This window comes from Lucilia sericata, unplaced genomic scaffold (genome assembly GCF_015586225.1).
Source record: "Lucilia sericata isolate MDLA Ls3-8-SP2 unplaced genomic scaffold, ASM1558622v1 Contig001484F_arrow, whole genome shotgun sequence".
NCBI classification, from domain to species: domain Eukaryota; kingdom Metazoa; phylum Arthropoda; class Insecta; order Diptera; family Calliphoridae; genus Lucilia; species Lucilia sericata.
Genome location: NW_023995412.1, coordinates 86613 through 108983, shown reverse-complemented (window position 1 = coordinate 108983; position 22371 = coordinate 86613). Strand labels below are relative to the sequence as shown.

General features: G+C 29.5%; 1 protein-coding gene and 1 long non-coding RNA gene across 4 annotated transcripts; one reads left to right on the top strand and one right to left on the bottom strand.

Moving 5' to 3' along the window:
* Positions 1 to 263: 263 nt before the first annotated feature.
* Positions 264 to 2503, bottom strand: LOC119611581. The gene is made up of 2 exons (XR_005232081.1): positions 2391 to 2503; positions 264 to 1776 (listed from the first exon to the last, which is right to left on the bottom strand). It is a non-coding gene; the product is annotated as an uncharacterized LOC119611581 (long non-coding RNA).
* Positions 2504 to 5501: 2998 nt separating this feature from the next.
* Positions 5502 to 19981, top strand: LOC119611579 (purine nucleoside phosphorylase). 3 transcript variants are annotated; one of them, XM_037967225.1, is made up of 4 exons: positions 5502 to 5910; positions 14952 to 15038; positions 15394 to 15444; positions 18819 to 19981. In XM_037967225.1, exons 1-4 carry the CDS (start codon positions 5795 to 5797, stop codon positions 19687 to 19689), a joined length of 1125 nt encoding a protein of 374 aa, XP_037823153.1. In that variant the 5' UTR covers positions 5502 to 5794; the 3' UTR covers positions 19690 to 19981. The 3 variants fall into 3 exon arrangements, with proteins under 3 accessions (XP_037823153.1, XP_037823155.1, XP_037823154.1); XM_037967226.1 differs by lacking the exon at positions 15394 to 15444 and having other exon boundaries at positions 5505 to 5910; XM_037967227.1 differs by lacking the exons at positions 14952 to 15038; positions 15394 to 15444.
* Positions 19982 to 22371: the final 2390 nt, after the last annotated feature.

The following is a 22371-nucleotide window of genomic DNA, read 5'->3' as shown; positions in this document are numbered from 1 at the left end:
AACGTCAATGGTTTTTATCAATTTTTGACATCTCTGGTGGTAAACAACTTTATTGTTATTTTAACGATTGTTTTGTAAAAAAAAGTATTTATATATTTTTTAAAATAATACCTATTTATTAAAAATAAATAAAAAAATAAGTAGAATTTTCAAAAACATATTTTGAAAAAAATATTGAAAAACAATTAAATGCGTAAAAGTAATATTGAGAAAAATAGGCGATTCGCTTTGTATTGCAAACGTATAAATAGTACGTAGTTCAACATAATTTTAAGGAAGTAAAAATTTGATAATAAATAAGTCTGCGACAAATTGTCTAATTGTAATTTAAAATAATTTGCAAAATATGGGTCAAGATTTCGAAAACCCCGTCTATTATTTGGTGGTCAAATGTTTAATGATTATATTTTATTAGAAAGCTTATTGATATACTTTTGATATACATTGGTATACATATGTATATATATATATATATAAGTCATGGTTAGCTATGATCTTTCCCCATCTTTCTTGCCACATATCGATTCCAAACCAAAAGGATTGTTCATCTTTTGAGGCTTAAAAACAGACAGAGCATTCTGCATCGATAGATATAAATAGTAGTCGGTTGAGGTAACGTCTAGTTATAAGGCGGGTATAGTTTTTAACTGGTATATCAACATATGGGTATTCGCTTTAAACAATTCGGCTGCTTATAATAGATAGAAGTCTTTTGGTCCCAACAAATACAGGACATTACCTTTGCGCCATAGATATTTCGCTTTGGTGCTGAATCGGTTTTTAGGCCGTTCTTGACATACGATCTCTTACGATTCGGGTTATCGTTATCTATAATAAACATGCAACATCGTCTTACGAGGACTGTAGGCTTTCCCCTCGGTAGGCATGTTACCTTGATGAAAGACCCTCATCTTGGTGTTATTGCAATCCTGGGGAGAAGAAGTGCTACCAGTACCTCTAGTCTGCCGGGACTATAAACTGATGATTAAATGTATCCTCGGTCTTTCCTTGGAATTATGGGATCGAACCACATAATCTAGTACCATGGAAACCGGTAGTCCACAGGTCAGGGTTTCGGACTTTGTATTGTCACAGTTATTGGAGAGGTCCCTTCGGTGTGCACGTCTGTTGGTTAAAATATTGATGCACGGAATAATTTCGGTAATACCCCGGAGAGAAGTGACTGTTTGACTAAACGCTGGAAATGAGTTGGTGTTAATTGTATACGATACGGAGTGAGTTTGTCGGACGAGTGAGAAGTGTTCTCGGATGAATGGTGGTGGACGTATGGTATCTAATACAAGTGATACCATTGAATTGTTCTTCCTTGTCCGGGTATGTTCAGGGTTTATTTTGTTCATACCAGATTTACCATGATGGATTCGTGTTTTGATCTACCGATTAAGTCTCCAGGTGCTGTTGCCGGGACAGCAATGGTCAGAGATTAGGTAGCTCGAGTACTTAAGCAAAGTACTCGAGCTATGGCAGAACCCCACCGGCGTGTGAGTCGTTCAAAAAGCTCACCTTGTGGATGAAAAAGACCTTCAAAAAATTAGTGTTAACGTAAAGCACTTCCACATCTTGTCGACTTCAATTCGTTTAATAGGCAATTTTCCTAAGCAAAGATTTTGAAATGTCTGCTTGAGATACTCACAATGATTTCACAAGATCATGTTGAGTTTGACAATAATCATCATGAAGTAATGAACAAACCATGCCTCGTTTCTAACCTCAATGAACCATTCACGCTACTTCTTCCATATCGGTATCTGTTTGCTGGACCAAGTAAATCATAAATTTAAAATTAGACATATTTTTTTTATCATCTTATACGCTTTTATTGAAATTTTAACAAAATTTTCATTTTGTATTTCTTTTAGAATTTTTCTAAATTTTCGTGATAATTTTATAAATTGCAAATTACTGTAATTTCTTAATATAATTTAACTACTATTCAGTGTCAACAATAGATAAACCACAATTTTTTTATAATATTTTGCATAAACGGAAGTATATTTTGTTCATTGAGTTGAATTTCTTTTAAAGAAATTCTTATGTAAATGAAAATGTTGTTACACTTTTTAATAAAAATCAAATTCAATTGGAAAAAATTATAGCACGAATAGTTAAGTTAAATAACAGCAAAACTAAAGAAAATAAACAAACAAATAATAAATTTTTAAATTAATTTTAATCAAAGAAAAGTATTCTTTTAGTCATGTTGCAAAATTGTACATGAAATGTACAGTTAAGACGAATTTTTAGACACCCTTTTAAGACTCAATCCACAAGAATCAAGAAAAATTCTTATAAAATTTAATTTAAATATATTTTGAATGAAAATAGGGTCTAATCAAATCACTTGAAGTCGACAGTTTTCAGAGACAAACCTTGCTCATTCGCGAACTATTTCACTTGGAAAATTTAGAGAATATTCTTTGAATTTTAAAAAGTCTCAAACTATCTGATATATGAAGTATTGCTGCATTAAACTATCTTTGGCTAAAAAAAAATCAAAATGAAGAAGGTATTTTCAAAAGAGACAAACAGATGAACGTTAAACTTAAAGAAAGAAACATAAAGTAATGCCAAAGAGCGCAATTTAGTTAAAAATGCAGCAACAATTAAACATTTCAATAAAAGTAACAATTTTATAACGATTAATTTAACCCTTATGTAAGATTGGAACCAATTGGACCACAATTGTCATTTATTATATGTTTCTTCAGAAAATTAGTTGCAGTTTGATGTCATCAGTTCTTTAAAAATATTGGTTCTTTGCCGGCTCACCACATTCCATTTGTATTATTTACACGCAGGTGTCAATTTTTGTATAATTCTACCGGTCCATGGACAAGCACAAGTTCTCAAGCTATCTAATCTCTTACCAGGTATCATGAGACAAACCCAATACAAACCCGACAAAAAAAAGCAATCACTAGTTTAGAATCAATAGAAGGGGTGTAACCAACATCAAACCCTATTGAGGGATGCTTATTTCCCTAGAACATTCTCATCTCTTAAAGTCGCACAACCACACTACTGAGATGGCTCAGTTGTTTCGGCAACAGAATCTAGTGACTTAATTGGTAGTCGGAAGTACGGATCCATTTTTAATTGACAAGACATATATCAGTGGAGATAAGGACCTACTATGATATCTTTGGCATGTTATAGAGTAAACTCCAACCTACTCAACCATGAAGGGATATCCCCGATAAATTAAAGATTAAAGTTTTAACAGCTCCAGGCACATCAAACATCTCTTTCTATCCATGGACAAGCACAAGTTCTCGAGCTATCTAATCTCTTACTAGGTATCATAAGGTAAACCCAATATGTATCCCGACAATGAAAAAGCAATCACTAGTTTAGAATCAATAGAAGGGTTGTAAAAAACACTCAACATCCCAATCATCCATCAGATAGATTTGCGGACTGTACCGCTCCTAGAAACTAGGACCAAACTAGAAGAAGAAAACTAGGAGTAATAGAAACTTATGCCGAAAATTATATGTATTTCACCGTACATAAATCCTTTAACCAAGCTTCCCTTCCCGCGAATTTTAGTTTAATCAATCAAATTGCGAATGAGTATTTCGGTTCTTGTTGGTCGATGATTTGTAATGCTCCACGTATAAATTCCCTGAATTTCAAATCCTATAACTTGTCTTCCTTGGAATCTGAAAAAAAAATAAACTACATTTTATATCCGATCCTTTGGACCTAGTGGTTCATTTTTATAATATCTTTCTATTTATTTCTCAGCTCAAGTCAGAGGGTTAATAATAACAATAAAATTGCAAATGTGAGATAAGTTTTTATACACTCTCTTTTACTCTCTTTGAAATCAAGGGATCAATGCAATGAACAGTGGGAAAGATCGTAAAATTAAATGTAATAAATCAAGACCTTTGAGACCAATTGATTAGATTTTTATAAGGTATACAGTAATTAAGAACAGGTGATGTTACAGTGGTTCAAAGTAGACAACCTCATGGGTAAAAAAGACATTTTAAAATATTAAATTCTAGTGAAATGGAACTCGTAAAATTACTTTATTATATTATCTATGTATTAGTTTATTGGCTGCAATAAGCTATTTTAGAATATGATATATTTGGGATCAGCAACAGATTCTATCTATCTATCTATCTATCTATCTATCTATCTATCTATCTATCTATCTATCTATCTATCTATCTATCTATCTATCTATCTATCTATCTATCTATCTATCTATCTATCTATCTATCTATCTATCTATCTATCTATCTATCTATCTATCTATCTATCTATCTATCTATCTATCTATCTATCTATCTATCTATCTATCTATCTATCTATCTATCTATCTATCTATCTATCTATCTATCTATCTATCTATCTATCTATCTATCTATCTATCTATCTATCTATCTATCTATCTATCTATCTATCTATCTATCTATCTATCTATCTATCTATCTATCTATCTATCTATCTATCTATCTATCTATCTATCTATCTATCTATCTATCTATCTATCTATCTATCTATCTATCTATCTATCTATCTATCTATCTATCTATCTATCTATCTATCTATCTATCTATCTATCTATCTATCTATCTATCTATCTATCTATCTATCTATCTATCTATCTATCTATCTATCTATCTATCTATCTATCTATCTATCTATCTATCTATCTATCTATCTATCTATCTATCTATCTATCTATCTATCTATCTATCTATCTATCTATCTATCTATCTATCTATCTAATCTATCTATCTATCTATCTATCTATCTATCTATCTATCTATCTATCTATCTATCTATCTATCTATCTATCTATCTATCTATCTATCTATCTATCTATCTATCTATCTATCTACCTATCTATCTATCTATCTATCTATCTATCTATCTATCTATCTATCTATCTATCTATCTATCTATCTATCTATCTATCTATCTATCTGTCTATCTATCTATCTATCTATCTATCTATCTATCTATCTATCTATCTATCTATCTATCTATCTATCTATCTATCTATCTATCTATCTATCTATCTATCTATCTATCTATCTAACACATCCCGAATTATGTATTACAGACAATATTTATAGGTAATATTTTGTTGGAACATATTTTTAACATTCAAATACTTTTCCTTCGTTCCCACTGTACAACACCATGTTATCAGTTAATTAAGAATAATATTTGTTATAAAATTTTCGATTATTTATTAAATTAAAATTAATTTAAATATGCACGTGAATATGTGTGAGTGAATTTTATTTATGTTTGTTTCAAACGATCAAAGAAGAATCAGAATATCAACAAAAAAAAAAAAGAAAAAGAAAACAAACTACAGACGATCAGCACGAGTGTAAACGATTGAAATATGAGTATGAGTATGAAAACAGTAAAATACGAGTAAGTAAACTGATGAAGAACAATAATAACAAAACAAGTGGTTTCTTATAAATAGAGGCCACAACACTGTCAAATAGATCAGTTAACAAACAAACTTGAAATAGTCAACATCATAGAAAAAAAGTGCTCACACTGAAGAAGAAAAAAAAACAACAAACAGAAAAAAATAAAAAAAATTATTGGAAAAAAATTAACAAACAAATTATTAAAAAATCTATTGAAATTTCTAGAAATTGACAAACTTAAAAAAATTAACATAACAAGATCTTTTTCTTAAAAAAAAACTTTGAAAAACTTAAGCAAAACATTTATTTAAGTTTTAAAATATTTTAAATAGTTTGATTTATAAAAAAAAAAGTTTAACAACATGACCGGTTTCGATATCAAAGGTACTTGTCTCATCACCAAAGCCAAATCCTCCACCAATGGCACTGATACCACAAATGGCACACACAATTCCTATACCGCCAGAGAAAATGCCTCGTAAGTAGTTAAAGGAAACACCTGTTTCTGTCGTATAGACATTTATTTTTTTTAAATTAATATATAATTGTAGTTTATAGATACAAATTAGATATTCTGTAAATACAAATTATTGTGCTTGTCTATATGTCCATAAAAAAAGTATAAAGTTGTGTTAGCAGAATTTATAATGACAGAATTTACAATGTGTTGCGAAAAAATCAGTAAAGAGAAATTGTCTGAAAACTGTTTCCAGTATAGGTTCCTATTATGTGAATTATTGTTTATCAATAAGTCATTAACATTTTTTTTTAAAGTTCAATGTCCAACAATGTTTTAAAAAGTAAAATTAAACATCTTAATTGATCAATTGAGTCAATTGTTAAAATATTATTTCATCATCAAACCCACAACAGGCCTTCTAGAGGCCTAGATGTATGTAATCATAAAAGTTCATAACTTTTATGAAAATATTTTTATAAGTTTCTTCGGAAAATTCTAATAGAATTATTGAATTGATTTGAATGAGATATCTGAGGTCTTCAGGAAAATTATTTTATAGGACAGACGGATTTAGCTTAATCAAATTCGCTATATAAGGATCTAGAATAAAAATACTTTTATATGATCGGAAAAATATATTATGGAAGTTACAAATGGAATGACCAACTTATATACATATTCCTTTACACTGAATACGAAGAACATAAAGAAGAATTTGAAAAAAGTCAAAACCCTGAGACCAAGTTAGACGCTTCTATAGGATTGAGCCATGCTGATTTCGAATGTAACCTCAGATTTGATATATCGTGTCGTGAAATTTAAAAGAACTCTATTTTAGGCTCTTTCGTTCTAACATCTCCAAGACAACTTTATTTTTAAAATGTTGTATTCCATCTGAAAGTTGAAGAAGATAGAAGATATGTCAGATGTTGAGCCTCTATTATAAAGCTGATAGAATGGACTTTCAGATGGCATACAACATTTTCTAAATTACGTTATCTTGTCGATGTTATAACGTCTCAAAATGTGCGATATCTCAAATCCTAGATGTGATGGAGATTCGGGTTCAACGTGGCTCAATCAAAAGTATATTTTGGTCACTTGGTTAAAAATTTTGTGGCCTGTGTATTCATTCGGAAGAATAACCATGGAATTTAAACCATTCGGATCTTGAAGATTCATAGGTGACCAGACATCATACCTTTAACAGGAATATCCCGCCATTTTAAGTTCAGCTATATCTGAACAATTCTATTCCATTTTGTGCTCCACTTAATTTTGAGGATATTGAATCTGTAATTACTTTTACTTTAAAGTCTTAAAATACAAAACAAACATTATCAAAACGTACTAGTTAATGGACCTGATCGGCATTGCTCCGATCTCTCTAATTTATAATATTCCAGCAGATGTTTACTTATCGATCCGAAGAAGATAAAATATGGAATAATTGCCATGGAATTGAAACCATTCGGATCGTAAAATTTCCCAGATGACCAGGATTATCCCGTTATTTAAGTTCAGCTTTATGCATTTTTTGTTCCACTTAATTTTGATTTTTTAACAATATCAAAAAGTGGACTTGATCGACATAATTTGTCTTTGCTTTACGATTCTAATCTCTGATTTACAATATTCTAGCAGATATTTACTTATAGATTCCGCTATTCCACAAAACAGTTGTTAGAAACCCAATTTTTCTCAATATCTTTTTTTTTAAATCGGGGCGAAATTTCCACATTCGTTATCGAGTATCGATCAACTAACCTAAAAACTAAAAGCTGAATCGAATCACATACCAAAATGCAAATAAGGTTCGAAAAGAGACGAAAATTAATGAAACAGGCTTATAGACAAAATCGGTTCACACAGTTTAGGTGATGGGTACATCCATATTATTTGAAAAATCCGGAGTATTAGGCTTAAAAAACTCGTTTATAACAAAAATAACAGGTTCACAGAATTTAATATAATGTTGATATTTTTATATAACGGAAAATTTCCGATGGTTTCCAAAAGGCCTACAAAATTACACCATAAACTATTATTTAAAACTTCACGAATATTCCATAATTTGTTTACTTAATTAATTATACATAATTTTATTATGCATTAATTATTCAAAGTTTTTGAAAATAAAAACAAATTTAAAAACATAAACAAATTGTTCAACATAAACAAAATTTTGTATACAAAAAAAAAAGAAATTGTCAACTTTCTTTTCAAAACCTCAAAAAAAAACCCCCTGCATAAATTAACCTTGATCTTAAATTGTTTTCAATTTAAATCTCTGTGATAGGTTTTTATATTTGTGCACAAAGAAAGAGCAACATAATGAAATGCTACTACAGATTTCTCCAAAATCGGTGATGATAACAAGTTCACACAAAAAAAAACTTATATTGATAATAATAGCCTTCAGCAAAAAATTATTTTTGGAATTCTATGTTTTTTTTTTTTATGAAAAAATAATAACAAAAAAAAAACGTGATTATCATTAATAAAATTTGTTTATTTAGTTGACCGTTTATACATATGTGTTTAAACTAGACTTTAAAATCTGTGTAACTTGTTTTCAAAACCGATCGCTGCCTTCTAAAATTAAAACCGGCCTCTTCGTTTTTATTTTTTATAAAACACGCGACTCTATAGTTTATTTGCGTGATAATGATTCTCATTGAAAGGGGGTGTGTTATTTGAAAATTATATAATAAGTTTTCATAATTATATATCATTATGTTGTTTTTTTTTTTTATTAGTTTAAAGATATTAAGTGTTTGTTTATTATTTTTATAACCCAGCAAAGTGTTGCAAACTAAATTATATTGATAAAATTTCAAATATATTTTAAGAGTTTGATATTAAAATTTTGTTCTATAACTTTCTATTAGAACCATAAATTTAATTTAACGGAAAAGTTCTACTACTACTTTGATCGTTATTCTTGATCGTAATTATCTCTAGATATTATTAATGGACCCGTAACGTTCTGATATAATTTGAAAGATTTTTTAATATCAATAATAAAATCGGTAAAGTTTTGGATTTTTTATTAGAAAACCCAAGTTAGAATGTTTATTAAAATATTTGTAGTAAATTTCAAATTGTTTTCATACCGATGCTCTCGAAATTTAGTACCACATTATACCTACTCATGTACTAACTTTAACTTTAATTCGGACTTGTACTTTTACCAGATCCTAGAGTGAACTAAAATTTCCCTTCTTCTTAACAAAATCGTTCAAATCCTACATTGAACCAACTCTAATGTTTGGATTTTCCATGAGCAAAATCATAAGATGGACTTGTATATACTTATCGATTATTTATCGAACGATCCTCCCCGAATTTTGTATTTAATTAATACTGAATTATATAAGAGTAATATAGGATCCGAGTTTAGATCCGAGTTATAAAACTTATATATTGAATTGCATTACAAAATCGATGTAAATGTGAGATTTATGAGCAACATAGTTATTTGGGATGACTAATTATTTTGACATGGACTTAGTCTGAAACTAAGTTTCTTTGCAGACACTTACTAGACATCACTTCGATTGCAAATGGACTGTTCTAGTTGAGTTCTAATTCTGTTCTAGTTTCTGTTCTAGTTCTGATCTAGTTCTGTTCTAGTTCTGTTCTAGTTCTGTTCTAGTTCTGTTCGAGTTCGGTTCTAGTTCTGATCTATTTCTGTTCTAGATCTAGTTCTGTTCTAGTTCTAGTTCTGTTCTGTTCTATTCTAGTTCTGTTCTAGTTCTGTTCTAGTTCAGTTCTAGTTCTGTTCTAGCTCTGTTCTAGTTCTGTTCTAGTTCTGTTCTAGTTCTGTTCTAGTTCTGTTCTAGTTCTGTTCTAGTTTCTGTTTCTAGTTCTGTTCTAGTTCTGTTCTAGTTCTGTTCTAGTTCTGTTCTAGTTCTGTTCTAGTTCTGTTCTAGTTCTGTTCTAGTTCTGTTCTAGTTCTGTTCTAGTTCTGTTCTAGTTCTGTTCTAGTTCTGTTCTAGTTCTGTTCTAGTTCTGTTCTAGTTCTGTTCTAGTTCTGTTCTAGTTCTGTTCTAGTTCTGTTCTGTTCTAGTTCTGTTCTGTTCTAGTTCTGTCTGTTCTGTTCTAGTTCTGTTCTAGTTCTGTTCTAGTTCTGTTCTAGTTCTGTTCTAGTTCTGTTCTAGTTCTGTTCTAGTTCTGTTCTAGTTCTGTTCTAGTTCTGTTCTAGTTCTGTTCTGTTCTAGTTCTGTTCTACTTCTGTTCTAGTTCCGTTCTAGTTCTGTTCTGTTAGATATTCATGAAAATGTACTGTATTTTACAGGTGCACCGATTCCTTATACATAGAACTACTGGATAGTTTAAAGTCAAACTTCGCTGGGATTGATTCTAGTTATCGAATAACAAATAAACAAAATTAAAAAACAAAGAGTAAATTCACTGTCAATGTCAAAATTATTGGTAAACAAACTTTAAACTTTGTTATTTTCGTGTATAAAAAACACATTTTTTTTAAATCTTAGTTTATCACATTGTAACAATTTTTGATGAATTTTAATAGAAAGAGTAATTCTTATTGCATTAACAATTTAAGGGGTTACAATGTGTTTTAAAATAAAATGCATTTAAATAACGTATTCAATATGTAAATTACTTACGACTCTTTTGACCACAATCGCAAACAATTGTGGTTTAAATTGTTTTAATTTTAGGCATAATAATAATTTGTGACGGTGGCGAAAGTTTTAAATGACTGCTAGTGAAAAAAAGAAAATACATTTAATACTGAGGATCAATTACATGTTAGGTAGTTAACTAAAGTTTAAGTAACAGCTAACGATTTATTTATTTATTTATTTAAATTTCTCTGAATTTATCTTTAGAAATGAAGGAAAATTTTCAAGACAACAATTTTTCGACCTTGACTTAGTACATGTTACTGAACCTTAATTTCTAATTTGTTACAGTCTCAAAATTGATGATCTTAAAACGTAAATATCGTTTTAAATTTAATAAATATTTTTACGTTTAATTTATTATTTAAAACATATTAAAAAAATATTTAATTACTGAATAAATTATTTATATTTGCTAACATTTTGTTTAATTTTAGGTTGGTATTTCAAATAATCTAATAAAGAATTTTTCTTGTTTTAAATTTTAAAAAAATATTATCTTACCTAACATGATTACGCAAATAAATTATTTAAACAATTGTTAAATATTTTTAATTTTATTTTATCAAAAACATCCAAAATTGTTGGCAATATGACACACCTACTTTATTTAGATTTAAAAGTTTTCAGAATTGCAATAGCAAGATCTTTCATTCAAAAGCTAAAGAAGTCATTTCAAAGACAGATTGTTGTTTTTAAGTTTCCGTTTAGGTTCTAAAAACTATATATTTGATCTATTTATGTATGTTTATATAGAGAACACATGTTCTGATGGTTTTGAATAACCCATAATAACACCTTCAACCATTTTGAAGTTAATACTCAAGTACTTTTTTATTTCTTGATCAAAAATGTTTGGCTAAAAGAAATTTAATTTCTTATCGTACTATATATTAAATGACGATCTATAAAAATTATTTATATTCATAAAAAAGCAAATTCTTATCAAATTTTAGTTTATTTTCTAACATTGATATTGAAAATTCTGCAATAATTACGTCAACAATTTTTCTTAAATTAAATGAATAAATTCTAAACTTAAAAGCGATATAAAACAACAATTGATTCGTTAAAACAATTAATAAGACTTAGGAAAGCTAGAACAATTAATAAACTAATTATAATCGTGTCACATCTTATTTTTAGTTTTTAAATTTTTTTTTAGAAACGCAGGTGGTACATCTTAGTCAAATATAGCTTAAGTTGTTGTATAGCAGATTTTTATAAAGTCTACAACAAGAAATTTGTTAGGTCTTATCTGTAATGACATACTAACTTATCTTAAAGTGAGAATATTATATATAAATACAAATCCAACTTTTGAAAAAACTAATACAACAAAATAATCTAACAGATAATACTTACATACTAACTCTTAAAAAGGAGAAAAAGAAATTTGTGCTTACTGATCTATATTTAGATATTTTTAGCACCATGGACTTTTATACACAACAAAATTTAGTTTATTTTTGTAAATATATCTACATACACACGTTTAAGATTTTTTATATCTTGTTTCTAAAAACTTAGTTAGAAAAATATTTATAAAATACAACGATATCACAACGATTGTGAATTGGATTATTGTTTTTATCAATAGTTCATACACGTGCCAAAATTAACATTGGCAGATCAGCTTGTGTATGTTTGTAAATCCATATTCATAGACTTATTATATTGAATAATTTGCACCGTAAAACGTATTGTCTAGAATTGGCGAGAGAGTTATAAAACAATGAATTAATATAAATTGCATGAGTTGATTAAGTTATGACATGTAATACAGATAATTATCAATTATAATTGATAAAACATTTCATTGAATGTAATGAAAACAAAATGATCTTATTTACAGAACATGTTAATGAGTTACAATACAAAATTTAGTGAGCAAGTCCACTTGGGTGTATGTGATGATATAATACCCTATAAACTGCTAACTGTTATACGTTTTACTATTTTCAGATAAAGTTAGTAGATTTTTTATAAATTTTTGGTATGTTAATCAGTCGCTAACTTATGGACCGAATTCAAACATTAACAAAAAATGTGGGGTATATAAGACTATAGACTAGAATATAAACTAGACTATAGACTAGACTATAGACTAGACTATAGACTAGACTATAGACTAGACTATAGACTAGACTATAGACTAGACTATAGACTAGACTATAGACTAGACTATAGACTAGACTATAGACTAGACTATAGACTAGACTATAGACTAGACTATAGACTAGACTATAGACTAGACTATAGACTAGACTATAGACTAGACTATAGACTAGACTATAGACTAGACTATAGACTAGACTATAGACTAGACTATAGACTAGACTATAGACTAGACTATAGACTAGACTATAGACTAGACTATAGACTAGACTATAGACTAGACTATAGACTAGACTATAGACTAGACTATAGACTAGACTATAGACTAGACTATAGACTAGACTATAGACTAGACTATAGACTAGACTATAGACTAGACTATAGACTAGACTATAGACTAGACTATAGACTAGACTATAGACTAGACTATAGACTAGACTATAGACTAGACTATAGACTAGACTATAGACTAGACTATAGACTAGACTATAGACTAGACTATAGACTAGACTATAGACTAGACTATAGACTAGACTATAGACTAGACTATAGACTAGACTATAGACTAGACTATAGACTAGACTATAGACTAGAATATAAACTAGAATATAAACTAGACTATAGACTAGACTATAGACTAGACTATAGACTGGACTATAGACTAGACTATAGACTAGACTAAACTATAGACTAGACTATAGACTAGACTATAGACTAGACTATAGACTAGACTATAGAGTAGACTATAGACTAGACTATAGACTAGACTATAGACTAGACTATAGACTAGACTATAGACTAGACTATAGACTAGACTATAGACTAGACTATAGACTAGACTATAGACTAGACTATAGACTAGACTATAGACTAGACTATAGACTAGACTATAGACTAGACTATAGACTAGACTATAGACTAGACTATAGACTAGACTATAGACTAGACTATAGACTAGACTATAGACTAGACTATAGACTAGACTATAGACTAGACTATAGACTAGACTATAGACTAGACTATAGACTAGACTATAGACTAGACTATAGACTAGACTATAGACTAGACTATAGACTAGACTATAGACTAGACTATAGACTAGACTATAGACTAGACTATAGACTAGACTATAGACTAGACTATAGACTAGACTATAGACTAGACTATAGACTAGACTGTAGACTAGACTATAGACTAGACTATAGACTAGACTATAGACTAGACTATAGACTAGACTATAGACTAGACTATAGACTAGACTATAGACTAGACTAGACTATAGACTAGACTATAGACTAGACTCTAGACTAGACTATAGACTAGACTATAGACTAGACTATAGACTATACTATAGACTAAACTATAGACTAGACTATAGACTAGACTATAGACTAGACTATAGACTAGACTATAGACTAGACTATAGACTAGACTATAGACTAGACTTTAGACTAGACTATAGACTAGACAATAGACTAGACTATAGACTAGACTATAGACTAGACTATAGACTAGACTATAGACTAGACTATAGACTAGACTATAGACTAGACTATAGACTAGACTATAGACTAGACTATAGACTAGACTATAGACTAGACTATAGACTAGACTATAGACTAGACTATAGACTAGACTATAGACTAGACTACAGACTAGACTATAGACTAGACTACAGACTAGACTACAGACTAGACTATAGACTAGACTATAGACTAGACTATAGACTAGACTATAGACTAGACTATAGACTAGACTATAGACTAGACTATAGACTAGACTATAGACTAGACTATAGACTAGACTATAGACTAGACTATAGACTAGACTATAGACTAGACTATAGACTAGACTATAGACTAGACTATAGACTAGACTATAGACTAGACTATAGACTAGACTATAGACTAGACTATAGACTAGACTATAGACTAGACTACAGACTAGACTATAGACTAGACTATAGACTAGACTACAGGCTAAACTAGACTATAGATTATACTAGACTATAGGCTAGACTATAGATTATACTAGACTATAGACACATATACATATATAACTGGCCAGTAGATTCGAATTAAGATTAAAAAAATCAAAATACAAGTATTATTAGATTTTAATTTTTCAATTCCAACTATTTAAGCACTTTAATTAAACACACATCCCAAAACGATTTGTGACAACCATTTTTCATAAAAAACTTCCTATCAACCCAACTTTTCATTATCATTTCCAATATAAAATTCTGCAAAACGAAACTATCTTTTCCATTTCTTTTTTATATTACAGTGAACATCAAACGTCAGCAACAAATTCATCAATGACAAATGAATTGACACCATCACAACAAGTTGAAATGGTGATAAATGAAGATAAGTTAGTACATTTTTTATTAAAGAAAAAACCCCCACAATTTTTATTAAAAAATTGCACTATTTATGTTTATGTTTTTGTGTTGTTTTGTTTTTTTTTTAAACAAAATGAATCCTTATAATTTTATTATTTTGTTTATATTTTTGTGTTATTCATAATGTCACTCACATGTTTTATGATGTTGATTTTAATCAATATCAATTCAAAAGTAATTATGATTATGTTTTGTTCCTAAGTTTTAATAATATTTTGTTTTTTTTTTTATTTCACATTTCATTTGTTTAATTAACTTTCGATTGTATGATTTATTATATCCATATCTCATTCTCATTTAATTGTTATTTTTTTCTTTTTAAAGTTTTTGTGTTTTTAACAAGGTTGGCGGCGTACGATCCGAAATTATTGACAGGTAACGGCAACGATATATAATTTCTTTTTTTGTTATTGGTTCGGTAATGGTTAGTTGTAATTATTGCGGTAACGGTAGTTTTGATGTAAATGGAAAATTTCTTTTTCTCTTAGTTTTACAATTTACTAATTTGTAGAATTTTGTTTAAAATTTAAACTTAAAAATTTAAAAATTACGGTTTCCTATTTTCTTAGAAACATGTTAAAAATAAAGTTTCCGAAGTAATAACGCCAAGTTCGGAAACTTAATTTTCTGTATTTTTCTTAAATCGGTAACTATATTTTATTGTATTTCATTCGGTAACGGTATTTCGAGTTTAATGGTAGTAGTACTGAATGCTTAGTTTACCGGTAAGCAAAATGGTAGCCAACCTTGATTTTTTATTTGATTTTTATATATATTTTTTTTTTTGTTTTTGTGTTATGGTATATAGTTTATAATTTATAATCAAAATTCTTTATCTTTTTACAACTTATTAACAAGATCCATAAAAAGTGTCTCAGTCTTAAACTATTTATTAGTTATTATTTGTTTTTTTTTAACAAAAAATTATATTCATAATAACTACGAGTAAAATCGAGTTCTTAATGGAATGTTTCTAAAATTTGCATGCTTTTACATAAGAAAGAGAGACTCTAAATTTGGACCTATCGTATATTTATATTAATTTCTTGGAATTGAATGAAAAAAAAATTGCATTGTAAATGCAATAACTTCACGTACGGTATAAAGATAAAAACCAGAAACAACAAATGTCTGATATCATTTTCTAAAGAAAATATTTGTTGATTTGTTTTATTTTTTCAAAAAATTCATTTTCCCTTTAAAGTATTAATAAAATTAAAATTAATTATTTACAATTGTTAAACTGATAAGCTAGCAAGTTAGACTATTCGTCTAATCCTAATCTACCATTAAAAACTGGTCATATATATCGATATTATTATGAGCATAATAGTGATTTTAGAAGAGGACCTTATATGGGGACTTGATTTAATTATGCTCGAATCTCTCAGAATTCGATAAAGTGACAAATTTACAATTATCACCCATATAACTCTTCTCTATGAAGAGTTATATGGGTCCTATTATGGACCGATCTTTATGAAATTTGCTAAAGAGGTCTGGTTTCATATGAATCGTATTCAGGTCAAATTTCATTACTCTATTTTTATTTCTTTCACCAAGTATGAACGTTACAATCATATTCTGAAGGGGACTTTATATGAGTGCTAAATGAGCCAATCGTGGACCGATTTTGCAAAATATTCAATGGATCGATTTTGCAAAATATTCAATACCAAACAAACTTCAACAATATAAATTTTTTGTGGAAAATTTCAGTCTTTTAGCTTCTACCCTTATATCCTTATATAGTACGTAGACTCTAGAAGTACTAATCTAGTTCTGAATTATCGATTAAAATTTATCGTTATTTTCAGGTTTTTGAGATGATGCGAAATCGAACTAGAAATCTACTAAGTTTTAGCTTAATTTTGATATCGTTCACCTATGCGGTAATTTCGCCAGCTTTATATATAAAAATTTTAAAGATGAAATAACACTTTCAAACAAATACGCCTAGGGCTCTATCGGGTCTATTGCAAAAAGTTTGTTGGAAAAAAATTAAAACCTTATATAGTGATCGATGTTTAGAAACTCAGTTTCATGAACGTAATTAATGTCAATGTTCGAGAGGAATGTTTTAAAGGATAGCAATGACATAGAAAGTACTCCAGAGTTTCATAACAATGACAAAAAAAGTGCTCCAGAGTTTCACTATCTTCTTCATATCCTCTAAATTCGTCTGAATCCGCACGTCGCGTAATCCTATTAGTCCACCATCACACTAATCTTAGACTAGCTCATTTGCGGAGGCTTCTCTTCCTGCTTTCGTTAATGTCACTCCATAGAATCTTTATGGCATTACCCACCATTATATTATTCTAAGAGTCCTTATAAGATTTTCCCGTACCATCATACTAACCTCAGATCGATAAAGGTATTATCGTCCGATGTTTAGATACTCAGTTTCTTGAACGTAATTATTGTCAATGTTCGTGAGTAATGTTTTAACCGGAATAATATTACTCCCAAGATTTTTGAATCTAGTTTTGACGAAAGGATAACAATTAAGTGCTCCAGAGTTTCATAACAATGACAGAGAAAGTGCTCCAGAGTTTCACTGTCTTCATCATATCCTCTAAATTCGTCTGAATCCGCACGTCCCGTAATCCTATTAGTCCACCATCACACTAATCTTAGACTAGCTCATTTGCGGAGGCTTCTCTTCCTGCTATCGTTAAAGTCACTCCATAGAAACTTTATGACACTACCCACCATTATATTATTCCAAGAGTCCTTATAAGATTTTCCCGTACCAACCTCAGACATGTAAATTTGAGAAGGTTTCTCTTTTTCTGCTCTCGTTAAGGTTATTCCATTGGATTTTTATGGTACTATCCATCGTTTTATTATTCCAAGAGACCTTATAGGCTTCTCCCGACCATATTTTTAATCGAGCCTACGTTACGTCGAATGCTTATGCAGTTGTTAGGTTAACTACCTCGAGCACTCTTCCTTTAAAGTAGGTACATTCGCTCTTTCATTGCCGATTACTCCCGACTTGGTACGTTCGTATATCTATTTTTGGGTTGAAACGCTAACATCTAGAGAATTGCAAATTTCCATAAATATTCTCAGTTGGTAAGTTTTGGTTGGTATTGATTTTCGATTTCATCTGATGACATCAGAAAATCTTAAAGAGGCCAGATTTTTTTAATTTCGCTACGTGGCCAAATTAATTAAGGTTCTGCAATGCAAACCGGCCTTAATAAGTTTAAAATTTATAAATTTTTAACGTCTTTCTAAATAATTTCTTTTATCACCCATTTTAATGGCAAAATATGAAGTTGTAAAACAATTTTGTAAATTCCCGTTAATATTTCTGCAATTGGAAATTTAGAAATCTCAGACTTAAACATTGATTCATACTTGTTTACCAAGGTTTATGTATAAATTTTATATTTAAACAAACCAAGAGGGTGGTAGTTGTTCCTACAAAAATAATACTTCATAATGAGCTTTTTATCATATAAAAACAATTGATAAGAAATCGTATAGAAACTTTAAATGATAAATAGAAGAAGTTGCTACAAGAACATAAATATTATTACTTCGCCAACAATTCAAAGACTGACATCGATAATCGGAAGTTGAAAGTTATAAATAAAGAAAAATAAATAAATGTCTAAATTAGAGAAAAATAAAAGGTGAATTTTCGGTTAAAATTTATTTTTGGTCTGAGGGATTTGGTTTAAAGTATATAAACTTCAAACTAACATTATGTTTACCTTTCATTTTCTTTATTACAGTTACTCCTATGATGTTATTAAGGATATAGCCGATTACTTATTGGAACGTACTTCTATTAGACCTGTCATTGGTATAATTTGCGGTTCGGGCTTGAATTCTTTGGCCGATAATATTACCGATACTCAAACTTTCGATTATGAAGATATACCCAATTTCCCGGTATCCACAGTGGAGGGACATGTTGGTCGCATGATTTTCGGTTATTTGGAGGGTTTACCCGTCATGGCCATGCAAGGACGTTTCCACTACTATGAAGGTTATCCTTTGGCTAAGTGTTCCATGCCGGTGCGTGTAATGAAATTGGTGGGTGTACGTTTTCTAATGGCCACAAATGCTGCCGGTGGTCTTAATCCTAAATTCAAAGTTGGTGATATTATGATTGTACGCGATCACATCAATATTATGGGCTTTGCTGGCAACTCTCCCCTGCAGGGACCTAATGATCCCCGTTTTGGTCCACGTTTTCCACCCATGACAAATGCCTATGATGCCCATCTCATACGCACCGCCCGCAAAGTAGCCAAAGATATGGGTATAGAGAATGATGTCCACGAAGGTGTCTATACCTGTTTGGGTGGTCCCAATTATGAAACCGTAGCCGAATTGAAAATGTTGCGTATCATGGGTGTTGATGCTGTGGGCATGAGTACCGTACATGAAGTCATCACCGCCAGACATTGTGATTTAACAGTATTTGCCTTTAGTTTGATTACCAACAAATGTGCCACCGACTATGACAGCGGGGAAGACGAGGCCAATCATGAGGAAGTCGTCTTGGTAGGCAATTCCAGACAAGCCATTTGCAGTCAACTTATGTGCCGAGTTGTTAAGGAAATTGCCTCACAATGCAATTTAACGCCAAAGAAATAAAGTGTTTGCAGGAAGATATAAGTCAAAGGCAAAAGTGAAATTTGTTTAGTTTTAAAGTTCTTAGATTTGTAAAGTATTTAGGAATCGTTTATATACATACATATGTAATTATTTTTATTCTACTTTTTCTAATTATTATTTAAAAAGGCAAGATAATCTTTAGTCAAATTAATTAGTAGTCAATTGATTTGACCCTTATAATAGAAATTACTTTATCAAAACTACTACTTAAACATAGTGTATGTTTAACAAGATTTTAGTATATAAAATAGTTTTATAGAATGAAAAAATATATATAAAATAATAAAAAAAAAAAAAATTCCTTAAAAATAAAAGTTTTGAGTTTTTTTTTATATAGCCAGTGTTGCCAGGAGCTTCAGAAATAAAAGGCTAAATTAAAAAGGAACAAAAAAGGCTTAAGAGATAAAGCTAGAAAAAGGCTAAGAATGGCACTAGAGCTTAAAAGTCCAATTCCGACAGATTTAAAATATTTCTATTTATAACATACATATACATAACTCTTTAGTGGGGACGGTAAAAAAGATAAGTCTATATCTCTGGCAGTTCTAGCCTATAGTCTAGTCTATAGTCTAGTCTAGTCTATAGTCTAGTCTATAGTCTAGTCTATAGTCTAGTCTATAGTCTAGTCTATAGTCTAGTCTATAGTCTAGTCTATAGTCTAGTCTATAGTCTAGTCTATAGTCTAGTCTATAGTCTAGTCTATAGTCTAGTCTATAGTCTAGTCTATAGTCTAGTCTATAGTCTAGTCTATAGTCTAGTCTATAGTCTAGTCTATAGTCTAGTCTATAGTCTAGTCTATAGTCTAGTCTATAGTCTAGTCTATAGTCTAGTCTATAGTCTAGTCTATAGTCTAGTCTATAGTCTAGTCTATAGTCTAGTCTATAGTCTAGTCTATAGTCTAGTATATAGTCTAGTCTATAGTCTAGTCTACAGTCTAGTCTATAGTCTAGTCTATAGTCTAGTCTATAGTCTAGTCTATAGTCTATTCTATAGTCTAGTCTATAGTCTTGTCTATAGCCTATTCTATAGTCTAGTCTATAGTCTCTAGTCTAGTCTATAGTCTATAGACATTGTGATTTAACAGTATTTGCCTTTAGTTTGATTTCCAGCAAATGTGTGTAAAATAATAAAAAATATATCAAAAATTTCCTTAAAAAATAGTGTTGAGTTTTTTGTTGTTTAAATAATTAATAAAATAAGTTTCAATGGTTAAAATACTGTTAACTTGTGTAACTTGACGAAAAATAATTGCATACCTTAAAGAGCTTTTAATAAATAAGGCTACAACAGTGTCTACTGTCAAGATAATAGTGTTTGCAGCAGATATTTGCATTTCCACTAACTTGATAATCATGTTTAACTGGATAATGCAGTTTTGGCCTAACTACTCTGTTAATTAACATTATTTCGAAAGATTCGTTTTAAAAGGCGTAAATTTGCGTTTCAATGTGGAAGTACGAACATAAAAATCATTCCACGACTTAAAAAGTAGATAGGTAGATAGATAGATAGATAGATAGATAGATAGATAGATAGATAGATAGATAGATTGATTGATTGATAGATAGATAGATAGATAGATAGATAGATAGATAGATAGATAGATAGATAGATAGATAGATAGATAGATAGATAGATAGATAGATAGATATAGATAGATAGATAGATAGATAGATAGATAGATAGATAGAAGATAGATAGATAGATAGATAGATAGATAGATAGATAGATAGATAGATAGATAGATAGATAGATAGATAGATAGATAGATAGATAGATAGATAGATAGATAGATAGATAGATAGATAGATAGATAGATAGATAGATAGATAGTAGATTAGATAGATAGAGATAGATAGATAGAGATAGATAGATAGATAGATAGATAGATAGATAGATAGATAGATAGATAGATAGATAGATAGATAGATAGATAGATAGATAGATAGATAGATAGATAGATAGATAGATAGATAGATAGATAGATAGATAGATAGATAGATAGATAGATAGATAGATAGATAGATAGATAGATAGATAGATATAATAGATAGATAAATAGATAGATAGATAGAGAGATAGATAGATAGATAGATAGATAGATAGATAGATAGATAGATAGATAGATAGATAGATAGATAGATAGATCGATAGATAGATAGATAGATAGATAGATAGATAGATAGATAGATAGATAGATAGAGATAGATAGATAGATAGATAGATAGATAGATAGATAGATAGATAGATAGATAGATAGATAGATAGATAGATAGATAGATAGATAGATAGATAGATAGATAGATAGATAGATAGATAGATAGATAGATAGATAGATAGAGATAGATAGATAGATAGATAGATATATAGATAGATAGATAGATATATAGATAGATAGATAGATAGATAGATAGATAGATAGATAGATAGATAGATAGATAGATAGATAGATAGATAGATAGATAGATAGATAGATAGATAGATAAATAGATAGATAGATAGAGAGATAGATAGATAGATAGATAGATAGATAGATAGATAGATAGATAGATAGATAGATAGATAGATAGATAGATAGATAGATAGATAGATAGATAGATAGATAGATAGATAGATAGATAGATAGATAATCAACATATAATAACTCTGTTAATCAACAAT